The following is a 15,949-nucleotide window of genomic DNA, read 5'->3' as shown; positions in this document are numbered from 1 at the left end:
TCAGAGCTGAAAGGGATTGTCGCTGTCTATGAAGAACTTCAGCCAACTTCACGAAAAATCATGAGATCAATTACATACCCAGCTCCCCGAATGCTCTGGAGAAACAAATGGTCAAGTATGTAAATGCATATCTCAGGGAATCAGACAGCCAGCACCTCTCCTCTTTCCTCAGATTTTGCACAGGATCAGACTTGTTCACAGGAAAGAGCATCAGTGTCAGCTTCAGGCAGGTGGAGGGATTTCAGAGACGTCCTGTCGCTCATACATGTGGCTGTTACTTGGAGCTGTCTGTGAGTTATGAAAACTATCCAGACTTTCGACATGAAATGAACAAAGTCTTAGAGAGCAATGTATGGGTGATGGACATAGTCTAAGCTCCAATCAGTTCAACAAACAAATCTGAAACTAATCCAAGCCAATTTTTTTTTTTTTTTTTGATGTTCAAGCAGCATTTAATATGTGTTCATGTGTTCAGGTGCTTTTTGTTTGCCGTTTTTGCACTTACCTGTCAACCATATGCTGTTCATTATTCAATGATTGTTTAACTGTTTGAATAAAAAAAATCTGTTCATGCATGTGTGGATTTTGCATTTAACACAATTAGAATTGACCGCTGCAATTATGTACGAAGCTTTATTTTTTTCCTGGAACAATACAGAAAAGAAAAAGCTAAACAATTTGGAGAGGTGAATGTGACACTCTCCACACATCAGGTCAGTTTCACTTTCAAAGTTCTACATCAAGTTCAGTATTAATCAGCTGCCTCAGTTTGATATACAGGTCAACTGTTTCAAACACATCATTTGTTAATGTCAGATTATACTCAGACATGAGGTCCACACAGACATGGAACACATCTTCATCACATGGGAAGTCCTTAAACGCACACTCTTCAAGGCAGGTGTGAACTTTCTCCAGATCCACACGATGCAAACACTCTCTTCCTCCGTCCAGGTGAGGGACTGCATGCAGGACGGAGGGACGACCGTGGGGTGATCGTGAGTTGTGGACTTGACGGACTCTGTGGTTGTTCCAAGTCAACACAACCTCATTGAGTTCTTCCTATGAGAAAATAATAGAGCAGTTCTTTTCTTAAACTTTTGAATTTAAAGGACACTGGCACAAGCTACACCATGAATACATCTGCTAAACTTCAAATACATCTCCCTCCCGTCTGATAAATCTTTTTATTTGGTCATGTTTTGTTGTTTGTTTTCCTTTACATGTTGTTTAATTGTTCATTGTGTCATTACTATTAATACCAAAGTAGTGATACATTCTGCCTCTTACTTATAGAAAGAATTGTAGCAAAAATCATGTTTTTGCTTGAGAACCCCTGAAATCCTACTGAGACCCCCTGAAATCCTATTGAGAACCCTTGGGAGTCCCTGGACCCTGATTTGAAAAAAACGTGTTTAACAATATTAGGGAATAACAATTGGTAATTCCCCTGGCTAGCTCAGTTGGTAGAGCATGAGACTCACAATCTCAGGGGTAGTGGGTTCGTGTCCCACGCCGGGCGTCACCTTCCCGTGGGCCCACCACCTGCAGGAAGGTTCTTAATCAGTGCATTGTGATCTGGGTGACAGTGCTCGGACTGTCACCCCCGCAACCCGGGAACGGATAAGCGGAAGAAAATGAATGAATTGGTAATTTCTTGCTCAGTCAAGTAGTTCTTACCCTAGGTTTGTTTAATATGACAGGTTGGCACAAAAGTGGCAAAATTTGTAAATATCTTCACTGATTCAAACTTTTGGGATCAGAAGGTCTTGAACAAAATGTTGAATTACAAACAATGTCTCATTGTAATGACAGCAGCAAGGTCGGCAATGAGTGATGATGTCATTTTCACCTGTTACAGCCATTGTAGTAATGGCCACTTTTTTTGCTGTGTATTTGTGTCACTCTTACGTCACACATCAGTGGTCTACAGGGGATTGTACTACATCACTGTTCAGAAAAATGTCATGACTTCACACTCAAAGACAGACAAGCTATGAAACTTATTGCGAATATAAATTTTCCAAAAATGCAAAAATCTAATTTTCCTAACTTCCATAGTGTGCCCAGTGGGACGCTACTGAGAAGAATTTTATTCGACCAACTTACAGGAACTTGGGTGGTTGAATGTAACAGCCAATCAAAAAGATCCTTCAGTTTATTACATAGGACAACACTAAAATAATGCTTATATTTAGTAGAGTCAAAGCAACTCTGAATACCACAACGTGCATTACTGTTGTTTTCTTTCCAAACAAAGTGTATAATTTCAATTTCAATTTGCAAAGAATTCAGGCAAAATGTTTTAAGTTATGGCTTTCTACAACCTTCTCTATCTCATAATGTGTCATTTAGCCTACGTGTATTACTTGAAGAAAGCAAAACTGGATCAAGGACTTGTCCAGGAGATTATCAGAGAAGTGTCCATCTTCTTTCAGCTTATCAAACAGGTCCATCCAGAACTGGACACACTCACTGCGCAGTGTCAGCCACCATCGTTCGATCCGCTGATTCCCTGTGCTTGGACCAAAGGTTACACAGTCTCTTTCATCTTGGTTCTCAGAAAAATGTAAAAACCGCTGCATTTCAGCCATGCGACCATTTTCTGTCCCTAAATCAAGTCTGAGTCTGGCAGGGCAGCCACCAGCGTCGAGAACAGCCTCCATGAAATAGCCAGCGATGATCTTTGGGTCATTGTTTGTTTTGTAAGCTTCAAGCCATATCATCTTTCAGGAAAACCCATCAATACACCCACTGATCGCGATTCCAAATGGCTTCAGCTTGTCGTAGCCATCAATGTGCCAAACATAGTTTGAACCACAGCTGTGGTACACACGCCTTCGTAGTCTATTTCTTGACCTCAGATCGACACCGTCACCATCCAGTAACCGTAGCAATATCCTTACGGTCTCTCTGTCTGTTACAATTCCATGTAACCAGCATTTTTGATGCACCCATCTGTAACCATGGGACTGACCAGAGGTTTCCAGTTGCTGTTCAATGAAGGTTGCCACTTCATCTACATCAGTTTTATTCTTCCTACGCCAGAGCCGCTTCTTTCTTAAAATCCTTTCCAGGGTGCGTTTGCTTAATACAATCCCATGTGAATTAGCAAGCAAATCAAGTATTTCATTTGTTGTGAAGCCCCATTTAAAGTAGTCCTCAATACACTGACAATCCATTTCTGTGTCCAACTGAAGAGGAGAGCTCACACCAACAAAGACCTGCTACTTTTGACTTGTGCAAATTACCTAATAATTATAACTTACTATCTCATAATTATGAGTTACTATCTCATAATTTTGACTTACTATCTCATAATTTTGACTTACTATCTCATAATTTCGACTTACTATCTCATAATTATGGCTTACTATCTCATAATTTCGACTTACTATCTCATAATTAAGACATACTATGGGATTTTTTTTTACTCAAGTGTAAGTTCTTCTTTTTTTTTTTTTTTAACTGGCGGAAATGGGCTTCCATATAGAAGTGTATCTGAGGTCAAATGTACCACTGTAGTTTTAAGAAGTATGATGAGACATCAACTTCCTTCTGGTCACTTGGTAAAATCGTCTGCAGCATAGCCATAGCAACCAGAAAAACCTTGGTTTGTTGAGAAAACTGAATCGTCAAAATGAAAAGGTTCAGATCTTATACATAAAACGAATGAATACAATAAAAATCTCTTAAAATGAAGCTAAAACCACAACCAATCTTAAGATACAACAATTTCCACCGAAAATAGAAAGGATGTCGGCCATGTTTCTTCTTCCTGTCAGGAGAAACTCTGCAGTCATGTGACTTGAAGTCTGTCCAAAGAAAAGAATAAGAAGATGAAATGTACTCATGTTACATTTTCAGAACCTTTTTGTGAAATTTTGTGAAGTTACGGCATTTTAGGGGGACAAACAAAGGTTTTACACAATTCCGATCGAGTCTGAGCTTTATGTTTGGGGGTTTTTGTTACAATGTAGATCAACTTTATTTGACCAAAATATGTTGTCTCAGTAAATGTTTGTTTACTTCGTGGATTTCATGATTTGAATGATGGAATTCAATCTGCAGGCTTTTCATCATCAAGCTGAGTCCTGTAGTCTTAAATAAAGATAAACACTAATAATGGCTGAAATAGAAGGATAAAGAAAAGGCCCACTCCTGTCTGGATGAGGTGTTCACACACTGTTGACCTGATGCTGGGCTGACCTCACCTGCACTGAAAGGTCCTGGTTGATGTAAATCTTGTCGTCCTGATAGGAGATCTTGCCTTTCTTTCGGACAGCAGCAATGATTTGTTGTTTGTCTTTAAAATTGTCTCCAATCACGGAGTGTCTGGAAGCCGGGAGTCAAAGAACTTGACAGTCTGATTCTACTTGTTGGAGCCAAATGCTTAAATCCAACAATGTATGAAAACTTTTTGGCTTTAATTCCAATAATTAATTTGATGGATTATGATCTATTTATTAACTACTTTGATTGATTACTGTGTGGACACTTTTGGGATATTGGCAGTCCAAATCCCTCCACTGTGGTAAGAAAGTTTGATCTGCGTTGAAAAAGTTGGAAATAAGTCAATAAATTGTCTGCATTTTTTGGGGACTTTGGGAAAAGTTATGAGTCAAACTCTGCATGAAAGTGTGGGAACCATAAGAGCAAGTCTTGGTTGTAGAACAGGAAGAAGATTGTTTTTTCACCCCTCTACCCTTTACTCACTTCCTTGAGGTGATGACACAAACAGGACCCGCCCCCTCCAACACCCGATTGAAGAATTGTCTGAGTTTTCAGTCCCCGTTCAAATACAATGGTTCTGCAAAGAAAAACACTGAGCAACAAATCTCTTTTACTGTCATCTTTATTTATAAGTTCAGTATTAAAGCAATCCAAAAGTAATCAGGTATTTCATTTTGTGATAGATTACATTACTTAACAAGTGACACACACCTTACACACACCCTCCACCAACCCCCAAACCCACACCCAGCAAATATTTGCGCATTGGGGCCCCAGAAGGCATAGAAAGTACAGAAGGTATATAATGTTGAGAAGGTACATTTTTATTCCTCACTTCATAGCTGCTTTCACATCCGACAGCTTTACTCAGGTGAAGTCCTGTTGAAAATAAAACCGAGTCACTTCTTTCATTTAAAACAACGTAAAAAGAAATAGAAGTTTTTAAAAAATATTTGATTACAGCCAAAATACTTAAGTTTTAGTTTTTTTTTTCCACTCTTGTCCTGTACAGACAATAACATTGTAGATGATCTATCCGTCACCATTACCACACAGATCCAGTTTTCTCACTTTGCATGAATGGGGGAAGCATCTGCAATTTCATTATATCAACTATAATTATATAGTTGATATAATGAAATAAAGCATTCTATTCTATTCTGTAGAATAATTCCATACATTCTCTTGCCAGTTGGTGGGTTAACAGGCAGGATGGCAGCGCTCGTGTCATGCCCTCCACTTCTCAAACCTAATTTGGTCCATTGGCACCATCTGGTGGCCTCCCTGCCTCATGGGCATGACCTCACCTCCAATAAACTCAACTGCTTCCAGCTGCGGCGGGGAGTGGCCTCCCCACCTGCACCTCTATATAAACACCAGTTGAACATGAACCGACGCCAAACCGTAAAATACTTCAGCCTGGTCCTATGCGTAACTGGATTCCTGTCTGCCTCCTGCCTGCCTGGAACTACGATCCCCTCTAACCTTCCCACTCTGCAGCTGAGTCTCCCCACTCCTGTGCCAGACTCCTCCGCCCGTCCTCTTTGGCTGCGATCGTTTGTACTTTGTTTTCTAGTAGTTTTTCCGTCAGGAGTTTCCCGATTGTTTTCTGTTTTCTTCTTAGTTTTAGTTTTTGCCTTAGTAGGGTTTATTGTTCCCGCCCTTTTAGTTTAAATAAATCCGTAATTCAAATTCTGTCTCCTGTTTTGCTGTCTGCACTTGAGCCTCAGTTCCGTCCCATGACAGATCGAGACGATAAAGACATTTTCACAACTTGCTTTTGAGGAAAAACAGCAGATTTTAAAAGACCAACACCTGAGCTGCCAGATCTTCAGCAAAGGAAAGCTCAGAACATTGCTCCTACTTTCATGTCAATCTTCGGAGCAGGAGTGGATTCAGCACCACAGACGCTCTGCTGTCATAGTTGTTTTCAACATGTCATGAGATTTATCTTGTTGGGAGAGTATGAAGATTGATATTGAACCATTGCAGTGTAGTGTAGTGTCTGAGGAGGTAGAAGGATCACTATGGAGAAAATATAAATACTGTTATGCTAATTATTGCAGTGCTTTTTTGTCTGACAGATGAACAGCCTATTGTCACACCCTGCAGCTCAGCTGCCACAAGGGGGCACTGTTGCTCTGGTTTTATGCCTTCTTCGCCTCCTTTCGCTGTTCTCTCCAGGTGGGCATGTGAAGGGTTTGTTTACGGAAGCGGTGATCACTGGCTGGGATAATCCACTGACACTCTTCACCTCTTCAGTCGAGGCTATCAAAGCTCAGCAAGTAAAGGCCCCTGTAGACTCCCATAAGAACGCATAAGAACAAGAAGAAATGTTTGGCTGTGACGGCAGCCAGCTGCCGAAAAAAAATTACTTTTCGGCAGGAGAGTTCATACTCCAAGAAGAATCTGTTGAAGTTGCTGGCCACGCCCCCTCACGGCAGGCACACATCTGTGAAGCAGCATTTTAACTTTTCAGCTGCACAGCTTATATCTCGCTTCAATGTTTTCCGTAATACATTTCTCTGAACTGTTTCAGTAATAAAAGAGAAAGTTTGTGTCTGAGCCGCCATGTTGGTCTGGTTTTAACTGCAGGAGCTGAGTGATGCGTTCAGGTGCATCACGTAAGCCCACTCACTGACCTATTAATAAGCTCATACAGTAGCAAGGTTACAAGCTAAACAAGATTAAAATAGGACTAATAATTATTAGTGAGCTGGAACATGCATGCGCAGCACACGGCAGCGCAGAAGTTTCGGCAGTGCTTTCGCCTGGATGGTCGGCACAGCCGAACCATATTTCTTTGGCCAGATGGAGATGGACGAAGAAAATTGGGTCATTTTGTTTGGCAGGACCCCGGAGTGCCGAACTTTCTTCTTGTTCTTATGGAGGATGAATCAGCCTTTAGTCTTACACAGTTATCTCTCAGATTTCATTTGATTTTATGCTGGGACCAATGTATGGAGCTAGGAAAGTTTGTTTTTGGTCTGGTCAGCGCCTAATTTTTCTTAATCTGGGTTGTTCACAGAAACGTAAATATTAGAAAAAAGTAATATTAAAACCCTAATCATTAATTCTATTGATAGTATGTCATTCATTTTATGACCAGGAAACAGTGACGTTTAAAGTGGCCAATCAAAAAGGAGAGGGGATTACGAGGCCGTCTTTGCAGTGCCCGCCCCCAAAGTGCTAAAACTCAACATCACTGCGTGGAGAGATCACAGGTGTCACAGCGAGCGACAGATAGAGGCAGCGAGCGTAGAAAGTGGTCTAACTGTGCGCGATTACAATTATTCTGCGCTTGTGTTTTTGGCACGAGACTGATCCCGTATACTGTAAGTCATTTAGCTTCAGTCTGAACTTATTTAGTTACAGGATTATCTCCATCATCTTCAGGACTAAATTCTCCAGCTCCAGCACTAACTCACCCAGCGTCAAGACTAACTCCTTCAGCCTTAGAACTAACTTCTTTAGATTCAGGACCAACGCCTTCAGCTTGAGGAAAAACTCGTTCAGCTTCAAGACTGACTCTTTTAGTTTCCTGCCTCAGTTTGAAACGTGAGTCTGCAGTTGTTATTTTACAAAAACTGAACTGAACAGTTCCAGATGTTTTTCATCTCTTCCAGCTCGCTTTAGTCTGCACTGATCCCTGATCCTTTCTCTCTGCCCCCCGTCTCTTTATCATGCATATATTGTACAAACAACACAGTGCTTCTATAACACACACCTTTCTTCTCTTCATACCTACAGAACATCAGTGAACAGTTGAAGCCCACAGCTCCTCTCTCAGACTGAATACTCACCAATACTCTTGCCACTTCTTCCTAAATGGTGTGAAGCGCTTCATTTTACCCCACACGTAGTCTACTGCTGATTTGTTTCCTTCCTCCACTTGACGTTTCATCTTCTCCAGTTTCTGGACCTTCTCTTGGTCTCCTCTCTCTGACATTTTCTCGATCAAGAAGTCGTAGTGGACGTAGGTGGACAATGAGTCGACGTTGAGGGCGATCTGCTCCAGATTTACCACATATTCGTAGGCTTCGTCCTCCAGCTGCCACTTCACCTCGATCATCCTCCTCTCCTCGTCTTCCAGTATCTGCAGCAGGTTTGACTCTGTAACTTTGGCCGACTTGTTCTTCTCATACTCCTCTTTCATCTGTGTGTTGGTTTGTGTAAGTTTCCTTGTCTTAACGATGTATTGCCATGTGTCTTTGACATGAGATGATGCTGGACACTTTCCGCTGCAAACAGTGCAATGGCCTTCTTTCATCACCACACAGTGTTTTGCACTCCAGGCCACAGTGCATCCTGGATAGTGACACGTCTCCTCGCAGCTTTTGCAGCAGGTAGCTCCTGAATATGCAAAGAAGACCCAGCCTCCAGGAATGTTCTCTTTTACTTTGTACGGCTGGTCCACTGTAACTTCATAGCTCTCATTCTTCTTTGTCTCGTCTTCAAATTGTTTCACAGCTTCCTTCTTCTGCTGGATCTCCTTCTTCTTCAGCTCCATCAGAAGGATGCGATCTTGCAGGTTTTGGATGCAGGCTGTCAGACGGATGCGTTCATTCAGGACATTCACGGTTTCCTCCAGTTCCTGAGGAGGTGTTTTCTCTAAGAAGGCAGTAAACTGGTCAATCCCTCTCTTGTTGTTTTCCCACGCAAATTTCAAAACTAATTCATCTTCCTCCGTTCTCTCCATTTTCTGCTGGTTGTTAAACAGGAAGTAAGTTGGCTGGTTCTTGTTTCTTGCACATTTGATTTTGGCTGCTTCAAGAGCATTAAGAGCATTTTTGGGTGGGCCTCCATCTGAGTAGGTCAGCAGAGCCACGATGTTTTCCTTCATGTCTTTTCCAAACAGAGACATTATTGAGTTGAAGGTATACGACAACCGGTCGCTCAGGCGACACTCACTGGACTTCAGCACCAGACCCACCGCATTAATACTGCGCACGCCGTCCTGCGCTCGAAACACGTCCAGCAGTCTTTCACCGATGATGACATCACGTTCAATCCCCCTGGTGTCTCCGTATCCAGGAGTATCGATGACGGTCAGAGAGTAGGGTGGAGCTTTATCTTCGTAGCCAAAAATCTGGTAAACGATAACATCTGAGGTCTGACTCGTGCTCTGATTGGAGCCCTCCTCCACCAGCTCAAACCAGACTTCATCCTCCCATGTCACTCCCATGCTGTGGTTGAACAGAGCGTTGATCAGTGCCGACTTTCCAGTTCCTGTTTCACCAACCAGCAGGATGGTTTTATTGGGCCTGTTCCCGTTTGTCTCTCCAACAGTCATTCTGGTCAGAGTGCCGAACTCCTCCTTCTTAGGTTTCAGCTGGTAGATGTTGGGACGTCCTCCTGAGACCAGCGTGCTTCTGGAGACCAGTTCTCGGTATTTGGATGAGATGTTGGTGATGCTACAGGGGGGAAAAAAACAGAAAACCAATTTGTCACTCAGACTTTAATTCACATGCTGCACATTGTGACCTGCAAGACCCACAAGGCCTGCAAGACCTACAAGACCTACAAGACTGGCAAGACCTCCAAACCTACAAGACCTACAGAACCCAAAGGATCAACAAAACACACAACACCGACAGGGGCTACAAAATCTTTAAGACTTTTACGTCCTGTCAGATCCTCAAACCTCGACTGTGCTGCATCATGGTGGTTAGAATGATGGGATTCAAGCCCAGATGGGCTCATCATAGACTTATCAGTGCCCACAGACACACTGCCCCCTTCTGGATGTTTCTCTGACACTTTGAAAGTCAATACAGATTCCTCAAAATGTTTACGACTTACCATGTTTACTTTTTCGAGATTCACCAAACATAGGTGATCTTCTATAAGCATGATATTAAAATCATAAAATATTACTAATAGTTGGAAAAAAGGCTATAACAAGGAATTGGGGTAAAGTGGATCTACCAACCCGGAACAATGGACAGACATAATGCAAGAAATCTAAACAATGGAAATACTGACACATCGACTACAAGAACCACAAGCAGAAGATAAGTGGAAGGAATTGACTTTTTTCAGGAACCAGAATAGCGATAGACAACTGAAAGGCTAATCAACACAGAAGATGAAAACTGTTCCAAAGAACAGACAAAATAGAATGAAGCTCCCAACAGGATATTACCCTTTTTTCCTCTTTCTTTTTCCTTTCCCTTCTTTATCTTTTGTTCATTCTTTTTCTTATATCTCCTATTTCTGTCGTTATGTAAACCGCAATTATATTTGTTCAGGATAAACGTCTCTGTTTTGTCTGTTTGTTTTGGAAAAATGAGAGAAATCAATAAAAACTGAAGTGAGAAAAAATTATATTAAAATCATGCAAGTAAGTCAACATCTGGTTGTAAGAGATCACCTCAGGGGGCCCAGACCCCTCCCCCCTCTCTGACCTCAAGGCAAACCAAGGAACCCCCAGCTTCCTCTGGCCTGGGCAACAAACTGACTTCAAAGGCACTGAAGAAACGTGGTAACTAACTACTGAGCATTAAACAGTTAAACATCATGCTCTGTACAGATCTACTCAACTTTCATGAAGATGTGTTGATTCTATTACTCAAGACATTCATAGACTCATCTACAAATTGGCTTCTGATAGAGGTTCTCTCTCTCTCTCTCTCTCTCTCTCTCTCTCTCTCTCTCAGGAGTTAAGGAAAGGCGATCATGTTGTTGTGACTGTCGGGCACACTCGGTGGCGTAATAATAATCCGCTGGCAGTGAAGGTGAATGACATCAGCCATGGGGAAATAACCACAAATTTCTGAATGGATATGTTGGGATTTATGGTTGGTTATTAGCATTAAATTACTGTGATAATCGATTACTGAAAGTAATACATCACTGGACGTAATTTAGGAAAATTTTAAATTATTAATGGAAGTAAACGGTCATTTACTCATTAACAACTCCTAAAGTAATTGAGTAATTACTTAAAAGTCAATAAATTATCAAAAATATATTTAATAATGAAAAATTATTAATTAGAATAAATTAGTTATTTATCTATTAATAATAAATTTGTGCACCACTAGATAAACTGGAAATAGCTAATACCAAAATATCTGTCTCGTTTGTAAAATGGTTTATTTAAGTTAGTTAATATTTCAGTTTAAAAATATAACAATCTTAAATAAAAGGTAAGGTGTGAGATCCAAGCACAGACTGTAACAAACCAGTGAATTGTCAACAATAAATACACAATAATCACCAAGAATCCTTCAATTCAGCTGACAGGCGTTTATCAACAAAATGTCTTAATTCATAAATAATTCTGAAATCATCTCATAAATCAACACATTCAAGTAGTAAACGACATCTAACATGGAGATCTAATCTATTAAACAGCAAACACTATGTACAAAGAGTGTGTGTGTGTGTGTGTGGTCTGGAGTGATGAGGGTGATGGGTGTAATGACTTCGAACGTCCACCAGGTGGTGGATGAGTTGGGATCGTCACCCAAGAGGGCAGCTCTGATGCGGTTTCAAAGAGCTAAAATGGTGGTCAGGTTGCGCTCTGCGGAGTAGCGTTACCGTGGCGATTGGGGGACGCTTTCCGAGGTCACGTGACGACCGGACGACGCCGTCAGTCCGGTTCTGAGCTGGAGTTCTAACTGGATGTCGGAACATGCAATAAGAACTCTGGTTATCTGTCGTTAGCGGCACAAGTTAGCAGTTCGGGTGCTAAATGTGGTTATGTGTATGGACTTATCTGGATCAGATAACAGGAGTGCAGGGGCTGCGCAGACTCAGGTTAGTGAAAGAGGGGGCGAGAGAGAGAGAGAAGGGGGAGAGAAGGGAAAGACAGAGAATTCTGGCGAGATTCGATTCTGCAACCCGGTTCTCCACACAGAGCTCCCAGTGGGCCTGGAGCTCACTTGGACCTCTGGTTCTGGGGTGGAAAACCCGAGTCCCAGACTTGGTTGATGCGCGTGAAAGCACGTACACAAACATATGATATGCTGCGGCCTTCTCAGCGGCACATTGAAACACATTGCATGTTAGCGTCACGCTAATCTAACAATTTCTGCCCAGAAAAAGCTCTTACTGTCTGGTGGTGCTGTGCAGTTCTGTGAGGCTGCGGTAACTGGTCTGAAATCAGCGTCTTAAATTCAGAGGCCTGGCTTCAGCTGCAGGAGTGGACAGTGATGCAGCTAAAGGTGGGAGAGGAGACGCTGGCTTGGGTCTCCAGAAACCCCCAAAAAAAGGAAATATGAAAGAAGAAGTACTCCAAACTGTGTCCTGCTTGTCCAGCGGGCTGGCGGTTCTGTCCTTTGGACCTACTTGGTGCTCTCTTTACTGTCCCGAGGCAGCAGTGATATGTGTCCCTCTCGGTGGCTGGGATGAGAACGGTGGTTGGAAAGGAGCTTCACCAAGTTGACTTTTGGACCCCTGTGGTGTCTGGGTCAGGTTCGACCATTATCATTGGTTGCCAACCTGGGGGGTTGGAGACTTCCTGGGGTCTTTGGCCTGTTCCCTGCTGTTTTATGGCCTGTTTATTGTTGCTGGTGTTTCTCCTCAGTCACAGAAAATGCTTGGAGGAGTTCAATGGAATCTTTAGCCCTACATTGACTACAAAAGCGCATTTCTTACACGTTCCCCTTCTAACCATTGATATAATGTCAAATATCACAAGGTTTGAATATGTATAAGTTCTTTTCTAAATGAGGCCGGTCACCTGATAAAGACCGACACGTCATCACACGCCAGATGATGCTCTGAGGAAGACTGCAGGTGCAGCGGAAACTTTACTTTACTGTGTTGGTTTTACAACATTCATAAAATTCATAGTTGGGATCTGGGTTTTAGATTATTTAAACTTGTTCAAGGAATATTATTGCATTGGTAACTTAACAAGATCTGCTTTGAGTCATTGTGAGTTTACCTGAATGCTCCGATGAGGTTCCGGAGTTAAGGAGAAGTGGAGAGGAAAGGAGATAGGAGGGGCTATTAGGATGTACCCTCTGAATTTCTGATTCCAGAACAGCTGATCTGAATTAGTTCAATCAACTCTCAGTATGTGAACCTTGACCAAATCTGAAGTTCATTTAGGTGCAATCCAACAAGAGAAAGCTGAATTAGAAGCAGCTAAAAATGAAATATAAAACCATAATTCAGAATGAAAAGGCGGATATGCACATCTGCTATGATTGCTCCTCACTTTGATTTGTATTTTAGTATTTAAATTGAAATAAGCTATTAAATTAAAAAAAATATTCCTTCAGTAGCTACTTTATGTAGTAATTTAAACCAGTATTCGAGGAGTCATTTAAAATGTGACCATGTGTGCATCAACACTAAAATTAAAGAATAAAATACTGAAATTATTTATTAAGAAAAGAACATTTGAGTTCTACTCAAGAAGGCACAACATGTTTAAATGTATGTTTGTAACACCGCATTACATAATCATGGTGCAATATGTAATAATGTAATACATTTTCAACTCATTATGTAATAATGTCACATTTTGTACTAAAATTCATGAATGTAGTAATAAACTTTGCCCCATTTTGTCATAACGTTACATACTGCAATCGTTATTACAAAATCTGGGTTTTCCACTTTTTTTTAAGAAAGCGTAATAATTTGGTGCATTATGTAATAAATGAGCCCTTTATGTTTAATAATAAGTAAAAATTAAGTTTCAGTTGGACTAGAATTATATGTCACTCTTTGCTTTTGCTCATGTATTGCCAACAGAACAAAGGCAGACTCCAGAGCTCTAAATCAGGTTCAACTTTTTAGATCACTAGTCATTGTGGCTGGTCGATTTTTAAAGTTAAAGCCATGCAGTATTTCTACCAGACATTTCTATTTCCTTGAAGAAATCAAAGCAGAATGTAAGTGCCACTGAGTGCGTTTTATCATTTAACCTGCATGTTGTAATAACTGTTGCAACATGTAACAAGTTATTGCAAAATGTGGCAAAGTTTATTAGAAAATACATTGAAGAATGTTATTTCAAAATGTGGCTTTATTACATAATGAGTTCAAAATGTATGACAGTATTACATGTTGCACCATTATGACATAATGGGGCACTACTATGTGGTTTACTTTTCTGTTATTTACATTTTGTTTTCACGTTTGTTGTGTGCATCATTTACGGTCAGGATACTCACTTTGCCATGGTGACAATGTGATGCAGTGATGCGTCAATGAAGTCAGATTGCTGTAAAGAAAAGAAGAAGAAGGACGGGATGAGACATGAATCTGACCAATCACAGCTCAGAGACCTAATATCAAGCAGGATTAACCCGTTTGTTGTCATAAAACTGTCGTTTTCTGTTGATTTCATCCACATAATAGAGACACTGTGAAGAAATCAAGTCTCCGTTTGAAGTATACTTCTTGTTATTATTACTACTAATAATAACAATAATAGCAATAACAACAACAACAATAATAATAATAATAATTCAGGTCATTTTATTTGTAGCTGTGGGTAGATTTGTTTTGTAGGTTTTGTGATGGATTCAGCATATCATAACGAGAAAATACACACAACAAACCCGACAGGCAGATATTTGGTCGAGAGACAGAGAAAGCCAAGAGAAATAAACAAGACGAGTGCTCAATGTTTCACTGTTCACCAATAAGTAAAAAAGATAACATTCAAATTAAAGGATTGAAATGGGTAAAAACAAACCACAATACAACACAATATATAACCTTAGAGAGATAAGAGCAGTCTGATAATGAAATCTTATAAACTTCTAAAGTCGTTTTGTCATACGGGATATTTATAGAAGCCTACTTACCTCCAACAGGTTGAGAGACTGTGGGAAGAAAAGCGTGCACACTGGGAGAACATGAGACTTTAATATTGTTTTAATTCAATGTTCTTCAATGAATTGTTGGATCTGGTTTCCGTGGTTACAAGGATTCTAATCATTGGGTTTTAATTTAGAAAGGTCATTTTTGTAATAAAAACCTGGGAGATTTAGAGAGACTCACCTGCTCCTGCTGTGATGAGGATGATCTATAGTCTGAACGCTCCAAGCCTTTATATGCGCACACACACACACACACACACACACACACACACACACACACACACACACACACACACACACACACACACACACACACACACACACACACACACACACACACACACACTCTGTTAGAAAGGGTGGAGGTGAGGACTGATGTTCTCCTCCACAGAGAGCAGCTGCTGGTAGCTCACTCTCTATGTTCCTCTGCAGAAAGTGATGAGGACTGATGTTCTCAGAAGAACTTTTTTATCATCAAGAACAACTTTTCCCTCAGAGTGAGATGAGCTGAGTGAGGAAACCAAGTGGTCCAAGGAGCTGTGTTCTTGTTCCAGTCTCTTCTGGATTGAGTTGCTGCTTGTAGTCAAATGTTTTCACACGACCCCGTTAACCTCCAGCAAATAGATCCAACTGTCATTGAACACACACACACACACACACACACACACACACACACACACACACACACACACACACACACACACACACACACACACACACACACACACACACACACACACACACACAACCACACAACCACACACACACACACACACACACTTCTAAACAAAAGTGAAACTAACGAACTGGAGGTCATGTGATTTCACAGAAATTCAGAGATTACAAGAAGGACACACACACACACACAGAGGAAATCATGTGTGGTTTGCAGCAGGAAACAAACACACAGTTCCAGTTAATGTCAG

The 15,949-nt window shown here is 41.0% G+C and overlaps 1 protein-coding gene across 1 annotated transcript; it reads right to left on the bottom strand.

Moving 5' to 3' along the window:
• Window positions 1–616: 616 nt before the first annotated feature.
• On the bottom strand, window positions 617–15,256 carry LOC308123821 (uncharacterized protein). The gene is made up of 7 exons (XM_080486517.1): window positions 15,205–15,256; window positions 14,370–14,419; window positions 8,037–9,647; window positions 5,069–5,112; window positions 4,717–4,810; window positions 1,485–1,545; window positions 617–1,062 (listed from the first exon to the last, which is right to left on the bottom strand). Exons 2-4 carry the CDS (start codon window positions 14,375–14,377, stop codon window positions 5,097–5,099), a joined length of 1,635 nt encoding a protein of 544 aa, XP_080342643.1. The 5' UTR covers window positions 14,378–14,419; window positions 15,205–15,256; the 3' UTR covers window positions 617–1,062; window positions 1,485–1,545; window positions 4,717–4,810; window positions 5,069–5,096.
• Window positions 15,257–15,949: the final 693 nt, after the last annotated feature.

Source organism: Lipophrys pholis (genome assembly GCF_963383615.2).
Source record: "Lipophrys pholis genome assembly, chromosome: 18".
In the NCBI taxonomy this organism is placed as follows: Eukaryota; Metazoa; Chordata; class Actinopteri; order Blenniiformes; family Blenniidae; genus Lipophrys; species Lipophrys pholis.
Note: the sequence above shows the minus strand (reverse complement) of the source record. Positions and strands in the feature narration are given on the sequence as shown.